Below are 12,369 nucleotides of genomic sequence, written 5' to 3'. Positions count from 1 at the left end.
GAAGGTCTGTTCTTGGTTCTGTTGTGAGCTTGCTGCGAGACCTGGATTGGGTCCCATAACATCTGTCTGCCCTGCTTGTAAAATAGGGGAGCTGCCAAATTGCTAGTCAGATTGTGAAGCTTAATGGATGTGAATAGTGATGTTCTAGGTTGCTTCTTTTCCCTCCCATTGTACGCTAGTGAAGTGACTTGCATGCCAATGTCTGTGTCAGCTCACAGATTCAAGGGACCCACAAAAAAAAATCATTCTCATCCATCCCTGTGATGCCCCATGAATCTATGTCGCTACAGGGAGAGCACTGCCATTCCATGGAGCATGTCCTGTGATGCTTGGTCTGGATACTGAGCCCCGATTTGTTACCAGTTTTTCTTGCCTTCGTTGCTCTGCTGGGCTACAGCCTTCAGCGGTTTGCACAATTAATCCCTGTTTATCTCCTCTTTGAAATGAGGATACTGTAAATGCACACTGAGTTCTTCTGCTTCCATGTGTCTTCTGTGTCCTGATCAAGATTTCTTTCTGATATGTGTAAACAGCCGGTGTTGCCTCATACTGCTGTGTGTCTGGTGTGTGGAGAAGCTGGGAAAGAGGACACTGTGGAAGAGGAGGAGAGCAAGTTTAATCTCATGCTAATGGAATGCTCCATTTGTAATGAAATCATACACCCAGGATGCCTTAAGGTGAGTACAAGGATGTGATACACGTTGGAAACACGAACTGGTTTAGTTATCACCTTAAATGTAAAAGTAGTACGCAGAAATTGGAAAGCTTTCGCATTTTCATCTTTGGAAACTTAAGGGACCAGAGAGTCGGTGTGAGAAGCAGGGTGATAGCCGTGGCACATGCAGCCCTGACTGGCAGGTGGGGATCCTTTGATGTAACAGCATCCCCTGTAAGCAGACACTCAGCCTCCGAAATGTGTGTGCGTGCAAATGTCTTGGGGGTTTTTGGGTGTTTTGTTTTTCTTTCTTTTTTGCCTTTTGTTGAAGGAAGTGAGGAGTTTCAGTTGGGATGGGAAGCTCAAGAGGACAGAGAAATCTGCCTGTACCTTTGGATGAGTCAGTTGCAATCCCCGTATCAGTAGCTCCTTCCTGTGTCCCACAAACTACAAACGAGTAGTTCGCTGTTCGTGTTTGTCCGGGCACAGATGTGCCATTCGGTGGCAGCTGGCCTTAAAGATGTTACGAGCAAATGTTGCAGTAGGAAGACTGCAGTGCTAGAGAACGAGCTGAGTGAGTTTCAGGCTGCAGGAGTGCTCACCCTTGGCTGACTTGAGTCCTGTGACTCAAGTCCAGCTATATTCCTTGCTGGTAACAGAAGTGTCATTTTGGGCGTATCTTTGTGTATTAGCATTTAGAAGCCTCCTTTCTCCAGAGCTGGTTTGTTTCAGCTGATCAGCCATTTCCTGTTGCTGATTTGTTTATGGTTAAAGTGATTTGCCAAAGCAAATGTATTCTGACACACCGTGCCCTAGAAAGCAGCTTTTGGCCCTTCTGGGATCTCTGGGAGAAGAGGTATGTTCCTTATGCAGGCCGGGGGTAATGCTCTCCTGGCCTTTTATTTTTCTTGTGTCATACACAGTATTGTACCAAGCTATGTGTGTGTCATTTGTTAGAGCAGAAAGCAGGTAGCTGGCAAACCAGAACTGTGGCTGTCTCCTTGCTCTCTGAAATTGGTGCTCACAGCCCCTGCCACAGATGGGCTCTGAAAGGGAGCTTTGCTTGCTTGGCACTGCTTAAAACAAGGCTTTGGGGGCTGATGAAATAAGGGAGGGAGCTGCTTGTTTTCAGAGGTACCTCAATTTTGGCTTGTAGCTGCTGCTTTGCTATTCCAGTCCTTCCTGAAAGTGCCGTGCACTCCCCCATCTCTCCCTTTGCAGTGTCAGTGACACTTCATGGCTGAGTCCAGAGGACATGATTGTTGTCTAGTGGCAGTTCAAATATGGTTTCCTCTCCCCATACCACATTTGGGACTAGTTGTACAGGATGTGGGTCAGATCTGTGAAATCAAGCAAGTGCTGTTTGTTCTTTTATGCATGTGTGGTGTTCTGAGTGCTGTTTTGGTAACTAGGAACAATGTTGCTTCGGGTGTTTCTGAAAATCAAGCAGTGGGAGATTTACAGTGTGTCTTGTATTTTAATTTCTCAGTGCTTCTGTTGAGCTGGAATGGTGGGGTAGCTGGCACTGCTTATTTACTGAGACAAAAGGGCACTGATAGGATTTCAGAATTGTCTTGGAAGGTGAGATGAGATTATGCACCAGAGAACAGCAAAAGGAAAATGGAGCCTCTTCCTTGGATCCCTTCTTGCTCTGTATTCCCAGGTTCCATGATTTTTCTGTGAGACCAAAATCTGTTGCCATGTTTACATGTTGCTCAAGCTCTTGATGTGGGCTTAAGCCCAGAGGATGGAGCCCATAAATAGTCCTTGTGGGAAGCGCCTTTGAACGCAGACGCAGCTGCTTCGGCTGTCCACCAAGAGAAGGTCCCTTCCTGTCCTACTCAGTAAATAGGCAGGAGTACACGTGAACTGTCGGTCATCTCCAGTTTAATGTCTGGCAAATGTACTTTTGGGGGAGACTGGAATAAACTGGATCAGTGAAGGGAGGAGTGTCCTTTCCAGGCTTATTCCCCTGTAGAGTGAATTCCCTCCAAGATGCATCTCCAAAGCTTGTGGAGTAGTTTGGCATATGCACTGGCTAATTTGTACTCCAGGGCAGGTTGTTCCTGGTTTGAAGTCCATCCTCTTCCAGCTTCCTGATTTGGTCGTACATGTTTGTGGTGGGTTTTCTCCATGAAAAAACAGTGTCAGAGGATGACCTCTTCGAGGAGATCAACGGTAGCTCAGGTGCATCTGTGCTGTGCCGTACTCACAACCTTGCCGGGGCTTCTGTGGGTGCCTCGTGCTGGGGGAGCCCTGGGTACCCAAGCACGTTAGGTGCTTGCGTTGGAACTGCACTAAGGACAGCCTGGATCTTCCACGTACTGAGAAGTGTCATGGGGCGGGGGGGGCATGGGGTGGTGGTTCTGACATGCTTCTTTTCCTTGAAAATACAATACCAATGCAAATGCTCGTTTTGCTGAAGAGTTTCTTACAAAACGCTCGCCAAGATTGTTTTTATAAGTGCAGCATTGTTTCCAGAGGGAGCTAGTGAGATTTTCAGAGGAATACTGCCTTTCATTGTTACAGAGCATTTGACTTGAACTGGTACTGATGATTTTTTTTCCTTGCTACATGTCAAATTGCTAGTAATGCTAGGTAGCACGTGTGAGTGAGTGCATATGTGATGCTGTTCCCTTAAGGAGAAGGGGTTTGTTTTCCCCAGTAGGACTCTGTTCTTTTTCATCTTAGATGGATATAGTGGTAATGATGGAGAAGGTGAATATTTATGTGCCTTGTCAGAACAGCAGAAATAGAAAGACCTTTTCCAGCACAGATGCACTGCTTATGGCTTCAGTCCAGGTGTGTCTCACTGCCTGTGTTGTTTCAGTCTTGGCACTGCCAGAATTCATGGCTGTCACTCAGCGATGTCAGATCAGCATCCTGGGGTTTCCATATTCCCTAACGAGAAGACTTCACAGTAGTGTAGTCTCATGTTTAGACTTCCTGAATTGCTGACCTCATGCTGCAGGTACGTTTCTGAAGATGCCTCACGCTGTGGCTCAGACACCCACCTGCTGTTGGTAGCAAACACTCAGAACTGGCTCCCACCCAGCCTTGAAAGGTTTGGGACAGATTCAGTGGCAGGTTTGTGTGTGTCTAATTAGTTTGCTTACAGTGCCTCACATCTGTTCAGTTCCTTAAACTTCACAGAAGCGACAGAGCTGTAATGCTTGCCCTTCAGTAGCATTTGTTCTATATGCAGTGCGGGAAAGAACTTGTTCCCAACTTGAGCTTGGGCCAGAAATTGTTCCCCTGAGGCAGAGATGTATACAACTACTCCTGGAGTATCTTACACCTACCATGGGAAAGAAGGTTCAAAGGCACACAGTTGTGATAAAACCAGTATTTAAATTCTGCCCACTTCATTTACTCATTTATTAACTCCAGAAGACTTGCTGCGAGAGACTGACATGTCATCACTCTCACTAGATGGTGAAACTAGAATGGCTGCTGTCTGGCTCGGGGACTTGAGGAAGCAGTTCCCCTAAAAACAAGGGCTTGATCCTGCCCAGCCAGTGCATTTTAGCTGAGCTGGGCGGAGAGGAGGAAATGTTTCAGAAACATGACAAATCTGCAGATCTTTGCCCCTGCCTGTTTCAGCAGCAGTCTCCTGCTACTGTGCTACTGATGCCAATGCCTAGCTATTTGTCTTGACAGTAGCATGTTTTTGTTGTCTAGAATAGTAATCTTTTTTTTTCCCCCCAAGGCTTATTTCTGAATATATAACTAAACCCTTAAATGTGAATTTGCCATCAGTGAGCGTATGTGTTTGTGTGGAGGGTGTTTTTGCCTTAGCTCTACTTTTCATCCTCAGTTTCATTCTCGGAAATGTCTTTTCAGAAACACTTCTCTCCTGTTTGGAAAGTAATGTATGGAAATCCAGAAACCAGCAGCTTTTAACCGCATAGGGCAGGACTGTGCTTTTATTGTAGTCTAACAACACTGAGTGCGCGTCTTCCCTTTCAAAAAGGAAAATGTCACAGTCTCTCAGAGGCAGTGAAGTAGGAAGCATTTCTCTTCCTCACGCTAGCTGGGTAACTGGGGGTGTGAGAAACCTTCAAAATGCCTTCATGTGTCCAGTCTTCTGAATAAAAGTGCCTGTTCTCTAGCTGACTTGGCAACCGTCATTTTTATTGGCACATGGGCTTGAGGGCTGGAGGCATGGGACTGCTAGTTCTGATCCATAAAGAAAAATATTTTAAGGAACACTTGATTACAGTGCAGGGTGCTTTGCTTCTAAAAATGCCGAACAGTATTAATGTATGTGAGAATGTGTGTATGGGAAAAATCCTTTCCTGTGAAAAGATCAGACTGTGCCTCACTCTGGGGCGGGGAGGGGGATGGACGGGACTGAGCTTTTCAAATGAGTGGTGTGGGAGGACATTTGGAGATGGTGTGATTACAGTCCTGGATTTTTGGGGTTTTGGTCTGGGTTGTTGGGGTGTTTTTTGTTGTTTTGGTTTTTTGCAAGAGCAGAATGTGCCCTGTGTTAACTGGGATTGTCATTGACCTTCATAAAAAGCCCCGACCTGAACCCTTTGTCAAATACCAATTTGGCCACATTGCTTTCCTCCCCTGTTGACATCATCAGAAGGGTAATTGTGCAGGACCGAGGGCTTGCTCAGCACCAGCAGAATGGCACAGCTCCTGCGGTCATCTGGGGTTCTTTTCTGCAGCCATTGGGAGAGCAGCAGTCAATCAGAGACAAATGTACAAAATGCCTCTAAATGATCTACCTGTCGACTTCTGCAGCTTTTTGCAGTGCGATTGTGAACTGAGTTGTGCCTCTCTTTCACCAGGTGAAGGAATCGGATGGTGTGGTTAATGATGAGCTGCCGAACTGCTGGGAGTGTCCAAAGTGCAACCATGCAGGGAAAACTGGAAAAGTGAGTTTAATGGGAATAAGTGGTGCTGGAATGAGATATAAAATCTCAGGCATTCCCTCTGACTTGTAGATGTAATTTTGCCCAATACCAGCTTTTGATTTTGTGCTTAATTCAGTTGAGTTGAAGGAAATAAGCTGATGGGTTTCTACTTTTTAATAATTTTTGTATTCTTGTTCCACGTACCAACACTTCACTCAAAACCTGGGGAATATTTAGGTTAGTTCTGTGCATTGCTGCCTGTTAATTTCTAAGATGAAAACCCTTCTTTAAAAAAACAAAATCCAGAAGCAATTATGCAAAACCTGAAGTGTCTGTTGGAATTAGTGAAACATTATTTCCTTGCAAACTGAGACAGACACTGCAAGTGTGTGGTTACAAAAATAACTTTATGAAGGTTGAAACTACTTTAACTCCTTGCTAATCATTTTGCCTGTTACAAAGTGATCAACCCACCAGTGTTGGAGGCAACTTAGATAAAGAGCTGAGAAAGGCGTAAGATATAAAGTTTGTTTGTGTTTTGTGTCTCTTTGGCGTACAAGCAAAAGCGCGGACCAGGATTCAAATACGCATCAAATCTCCCAGGCTCATTGCTGAAGGAACAGAAAATTAACAGAGACAATAAGGAAGTAACAGATGCTGCAAAACGGAAAGGGGATTGTGAAGAAACTCCCAGGCGGAAATCAGAGGAACATTCCAAAAAGACTCAAGTTGACTCAATACTGAGGAGAAAGTCAGATGAAGTGCATCTGTGGAGGAAAAGGAAATTTGAGAAACCCCAGGAACCCACTATGAGAAAGCGGGTATGACAAAACACTCTTTTCATGTGCTTACACAGATGCGCGTGGGCTGGTTGGGGCTGATGTCTCTTGCCTTCTGGCTTATAGCTCATCTTGAAATCCCAGACTGTTACAAAAGAAACTGCGATGTTTTACCTTCCCTTCTGAAAACTGCTAGTCTAACAGGACAGTAGTTTGAACAGCGACACTCGGGTTGACATTCAGAGGCTGAAAACACTGGGCTATGGCTGTTGATTTATTCAAAATACTGGAAAACCCACTTTAACTGAAAAGTCCATACCAGATGCTTGGAGTAGGAACAAGGTGAAAATCAATTTTTAATGGAAACCTTTTCATCTTTATCCACTTGGTGGCGATGGCAGCTTGTTTTGTGGCTGATTCAGGGATGTACAACACTTGTAACCCATCAGAGGACCTTTAGAAATGACACCTTCTGTAGCCTGCAGAGAGGAGGAGCTGCTGACAGCAGCGATGTAGACAGCTTTTCCCTGACTTTAACAGTCAGAGCTCTTGGGCCAGGCAGCGACACTCTGAATTGTCTTGTGGATTGCGAAATATGGTATTTGGGATATACAGAAATGATGGTTTGCAGAGGTAGAAATGAGGACCTAGATTTAATGCGTCTCATGAGCGAGACAAGTGGCTGATGGCTTTAAAATCAGAAGCAGTGGCCGGTTTTGTTTTGCATGTGTAGTTTATGAGGAGTGGCAGTCAGTCTGCCCCATGAGGCTTGACAAGTGGGAACGCAATGGTACGGTAAACGTAGGGATTGGGGTTGCTTTAGTGATGAGAGAGCACAATTCACGATTCAGTTTATGCATATCTGGCTTTCTGGCCATGCTTTCCTTTTCCCATCCCTTTGGACTCACTGTAGTGTTTACGGATGGCTTGAATTGCTCCATGAAAGCCCCCCAGTGCGTGAGGAAGGCACTGTGGATCACCAAACCTTCATCAGACAGCACAACAAATGTCATGTTTTGGGGTTTTTACTTTTCTTTCTTCCAACAGCTAAAACTTGGAAAAGAAGACAAACTCTTCAGGAAGAAGGTACTTTGCCTTTTTAATAGATGTGTTCTCAATCCCTTTTAATCCCCTCTCCTCATATGAGCTGAATGGTGAGCTGGTTTCTCTATCAGTCATGTCCTTGTGTCACTGCAGGCATTTTTATGATCACATTTACATCTTGAAATTAGAGAATATCTCTCTCATTGGAACCTTTACACTCCAGGATAGTTTAGCTGCAGTGTCTGGTTTTATGTTTTCTGTTCTGGTGTCCCATATTAAAATACAGCAGCAAGCTGTGTTTTGATGAAGCAAGAAATAGAATTTTGTTTCTATAGTGATGTTTCGCTCTTCCTGTGTGGTTGAATCTTGCCCCTGCCACACAGCCCCTCAGCAGTCTGTACCACAGCACATCCCTGGAGTCCCCCGCTGACACCCAGGGAGCCAGGGATGACCTGGCACGCAAGTGTTGATTACCTCTCGCAATCTGGCATGATAACGGAAGTCCGATACCTTTAAACTAAGCACTCGTCAGTACCCTGTGTGAAGGATGCTGCAAGCTGACGGTAATCTGATGTTGTAATTTTTTTTTTTATTCTAACCTGTCATTAACTTATTGTGACCTCTTCCTTTATAATATGTTAATTTAAAGACAGGGTGATCGGCTTTCTCTGCTGTGCACCGCAGTCTGAAGCACAGGAGCACATCCACTGACTCGATCCAATTAGTTTATTGCGAAAGCATAGATCTACTGGTATAACAAGTGTGTTCACAGCAGTTCACCTTTTCTTGCCAGTCCAGATCTCTTCTTATTAGAGCTATTTCATTTTAACAGTTGATGGCTTCTTTCTTGCTTGTAGTGATCAGATTAGACTTGAAGTCTTCCCTGGTCTTAGTTTGTACATCTCTTACACTTCTATCTGCTGTGCATCAAAGAGAGGTTTGATTAATGCGAGCAAGTGAAGTGCAGTTTGCTGTTATGAACAGTGACCAGGGCAGGGAAGAAGGTGCTAGCTAACCCCTGTCGGCCTGCATTGTGTTGGAGATCGTGTCAGTGTGAGGCCTCGTCAGCCTAACAGTGTGTCAGACCTGTCAGTCAGATTCCCCGTTCTGCATGCACCGAAGGTGGGGGAAGCTTGAGAAGACAAGCAGAGTTTAGTAGGATGTAAAGGAGCAGCTAAAGCGTAATTAAACAAAGCTGTGAGTATTCAACAATAAGGGCCACGACAGCACAGCCACAGTGCAAGTTGGTGATTGCGATTCAGGAGGTTTCAGGGATTGACCCTTTGGCCATTGGGCATGAACGCACGTCAGCCCCCGTTTAAAGTGGGTGCCCAGTGAATGTGTCCCAAGCCTGGTTTCTTCTGGCCTGCTGGGGAAAAAGCTGTCTATAGTATGCTGCTTCTCTTCTGTATGTAAACTGTCCCCTGCGTAATGAGTAAGGCCCTTAAATCTGCAGGATTATGCATGGTGAATAAATGCATTTATCTCTCTCTTTGAGTCCGGAGAGGCAATAGCTGGACTCCTCATCCATGATGGCACTTGAACTTGACACCTTTGGCCAGTGAATGTACCCCTGTGCTCGGATGGGTGGGGCTCAGTGCTGGCAGGCAGCCCGTCCCCCCCCAGGCAGGGCTGCCTGTGTGGAGCATCAGCCTGTGAAGTATTGCTGAGTACGTTCCTGCTCAAATAGTCAGCCCTTGTCTCTTCCTTTTCAGCGGCGATCGTGGAAGGCTCCAGATGACCGAACTGCCATGATGAAACCCCTGCGGCGCCTCAAGCAGGAGCCGGAGGATGACCTGCCAGAAGCACCTCCCAGGTCCAAGGATAGTGACCAGTCACGGTCCAGCTCGCCCACCGCAGGTCCCAGTACGGAGGGTGCCGAGCCCAGGGACAAGAAGAAGTTCAAGATGCGGCGGAAAAGGCGGCTTCCCAATAAGGAACTGAGCAAGGAGCTCAGCAAGGAGCTCAACCAGGAGATCCAAAAAACCGAGAACAGCCTTGCCAATGAGAATCACCAACCCATCAAATCTGAACCTGAGAGCGAGAATGAGGAACCTAAGCGTGCTTTGAACAATAGCGAGAGACTCCATAAGTTCAGCAAAGGGTTAAACGGGACTCCTCGGGAGCTGAGGCACCAGCTCATCCCCAGTCTGCGAAGCACACCTCGGGGAATAACCCGGCCACCGCCTTCGCTCTCTCCTCCCAAATGCATTCAGATGGAACGGCACGTTATCCGGCCGCCTCCTATCAGCCCCCCTCCGGACTCGCTCCCCCTGGATGACGGGGCAGCCCACGTGATGCAGAGGGAAGTCTGGATGGCTGTCTTTAGCTACCTCAGTCATAGAGACTTGTGCATCTGTATGAGAGTTTGCAAGACCTGGAACAGATGGTAAGGAGGGCGGGAAACCGAGCTAGGTCTAACGTGTAGCGGGATGGACTCGAAAGGGAAGTGGGTGACGGAGGCACTAATGCTTCCTAGAAGAGGTGTGCAGGTCGTCTCTGAAGCTCTGTTGAGCCCAAGGAGAAGGGGTGACCGGGAGCGTCTAGAGAAATAGCACGTCTTGTGGTGCTTTCTCAGAAATGGCAGTTGCCAGCATTTCTGATGGGAACTCTGTGTGTGTGTGTGTGTGTCAGCCTCGGCGTCAGCCTGCCGGGGCTGTAGCGGCCCAGAGCAGCCTGTTCTGTAGTTAGATGTCACCGCAATGTTCTTGCCTGCTGGAACGGCCAGTCTAGGTCATGCTAAGTCTTGGTGTCATTCTGCCCCCAGGACTTTGCTGACTGCTAATGCAGTTGTTTGTTCAGTTCAGCCTTTTAATATCTATTGAGATATAGTGAAGATCTCCCCGTGCCCTTGGTGTTCTCCTCAGAAGGTCCGTGCTGATTGTTTCCTTGCAGAGGGTACGTGGAGAGTGATCCTGTTCGCTGTGTTCTGCACCAGCAGAGCTGATGGAGGGATCCTTTGTTAATTGTGTTTACTGACAGCATGTCTGTTAGTGCCCGGGGTACCCGAGTGTGAACATTGACACAGTTGGTGACTGTACAGCAGCATTAGTGGACAGATTTATGTGTTTCGCTGAACTTGCAGTAGAGTCACTTGTTGGCTGTCATCTCGGATTCAGCTGTCATGTGCACACAGATGGGCAAGCTGTAACAGAGACTCCTTCCTAGTGCAGTCTAGTAACTGGGTAAACGACAGAAAGGTTGAGAGGTTGGTAATTCGGTGCAAGAAAATGTGTGTGGAGCACCTCCTCCGTGGGCTGCTTGGTGTCACAGGAAGCTAGTAAATGTTTTTTCCACGTAAGTGCAGTATTTTCTAATGGAAAAAATGAGAAAATGCAGAATCTTGCACGCTTGTTAGGACTTCTTGCTTGTTGCTCTTAGAGACCCATAAAGAGAGCGTAAAAACATCTAAACCATGTAGATGGGAATAACACAAACACACAGAATGGGAGAGGGGGCATCTGTTCTACAAAATTCACTGGTTTTAAGTAAGGAAAGTACAGGGGAAATCAGGACAGTAATACTTAAAACCAGTCTTTCTATTCAAAAGGTAAGCAAGAAGGTATTGCTTGCCTTCAGGCTAGAAAATGGATTTTAGTAAGTGCTGTGATGACGTAAAATGGGATCCGAAGTTGTTGACACTTGTAATTCTGTGGAAATAATTCTATGCTTTATTGCACGATATATTTGATGGAGAAACTTCAAACCTACATAACATTGTGTGGTGGTGTGCTTATCTTAGCATCGCTCAGCCTTATCTTTGCTATTTTCAGTTAAACGCTGCAGTTTTCCCTACTGTTTAATGACGCCTTTTGAAGTCTTGCAGAAATCAAAGCAAGTGCCAAGTTAAGTGCTGTTGGCTTTTTTCTTTTTGGGTAGGTGCTGTGACAAAAGATTATGGACCAAAATAGATTTAAACCATTGTAAATCCATCACTCCACTTATGCTTAGTGGCATTATTAGGAGACAGCCTGTAACCCTTGATCTTAGCTGGACAAATATATCTAAAAAGCAGCTGAGTTGGCTTATCAACAGACTGCCAGGTAAGTGATGTTTTTTGACCACTTCACTGAATTTAGCAAACCAGTTTATAACTAAACTGCAGTCTCTTGAGGAATGCCTACAGGCATCCGGGTATCCTAGGAGAGGAGTAGATACATAGGAGAGGAGCATTGGCAGGTTAAAATGGGCCCAAAATTAGTTATGTCGTGACTACTTGATGTGCTAGGTAAACTAAGTTGAGGCAGGTCTTTGTCAACCAGTAACGTTGCTGTGGAAAGTGCCTGTGCTGATGTGATTAGCGGAGGGGGTGGTGGGGGTCTGCTCTTGCCCACAGTAATGAAGTTCCAGATGGTGGGAGAGGTGGAGAGCTGGGCAGGAGGAGGCTTACGGGGTCCCTGCTTGCCCTGGAGGGCTGGGATTGTTTGTCAGAGCGGCGCTGGGCTTCACCCGACCTGCGCGTGGTAGCAGAGATCACCGCGGACGTCTCTCTGGGTAGGCCACGTGCTCCAACTTCTTCTGTCTCTGCAGGTCTTCGAGACCTGCTGTTATCAGGGTGCTCATGGATAGCAGTGTCGGCACTTTGTAGTTCCAGTTGTCCTTTACTCCGAACTCTGGATGTGCAGTGGGCAGAAGGCCTGAAAGACGCACAAATGAGAGACCTCTTGTCGCCACCCACAGATAACCGGCCAGGTAACAGGCGGGAGGAGCACGCGGGAGACCTGTCCCAGCCATTCTGTGGCACGTTCTGCTGCTAGTCCCCCTTGGAGGAAGCGGGCAGAGACCCCCGCAGCTAGCACTGGCGGGGTTCTGGGCTTTGCTGACGTGCGAGGTGTTCAAGGTAGTGACTTGCAACACCTCCTCGCTGGAAGCCACCGGGTAACGAGTGATGTTCTCTGGCTGCTGAACAGTCATCTGAGCCGCTGTGCTGGTTTTCTGTCTGACTTTCTTCTCTTCAGGCTGCAACGGGTGTACTTTAGAGAGTATGGAAACACTTTCTTCCAGTTCAGGGAAGGAGCAGTTC

General features: G+C 46.7%; 1 protein-coding gene across 1 annotated transcript in view; it reads left to right on the top strand.

Moving 5' to 3' along the window:
- KDM2B (lysine demethylase 2B) overlaps positions 1 to 12,369 on the top strand; it is a 119,121-nt gene that overhangs the window by 105,464 nt on the left and 1,288 nt on the right. Inside the window, exons 14-20 of the mRNA XM_059827457.1 lie at positions 534 to 677; positions 5,458 to 5,544; positions 6,084 to 6,344; positions 7,350 to 7,388; positions 9,062 to 9,735; positions 11,226 to 11,389; positions 11,877 to 12,038. Coding sequence (XP_059683440.1) covers positions 534 to 677; positions 5,458 to 5,544; positions 6,084 to 6,344; positions 7,350 to 7,388; positions 9,062 to 9,735; positions 11,226 to 11,389; positions 11,877 to 12,038 — 1,531 coding nt within the window. The remainder of the gene's footprint in view (positions 1 to 533; positions 678 to 5,457; positions 5,545 to 6,083; positions 6,345 to 7,349; positions 7,389 to 9,061; positions 9,736 to 11,225; positions 11,390 to 11,876; positions 12,039 to 12,369) is intronic.

The sequence above is a fragment of the Gavia stellata genome, chromosome 21, assembly GCF_030936135.1.
Source record: "Gavia stellata isolate bGavSte3 chromosome 21, bGavSte3.hap2, whole genome shotgun sequence".
NCBI lineage: Eukaryota > Metazoa > Chordata > Aves > Gaviiformes > Gaviidae > Gavia > Gavia stellata.
This window is presented reverse-complemented; position numbering and strand designations above follow the sequence as displayed.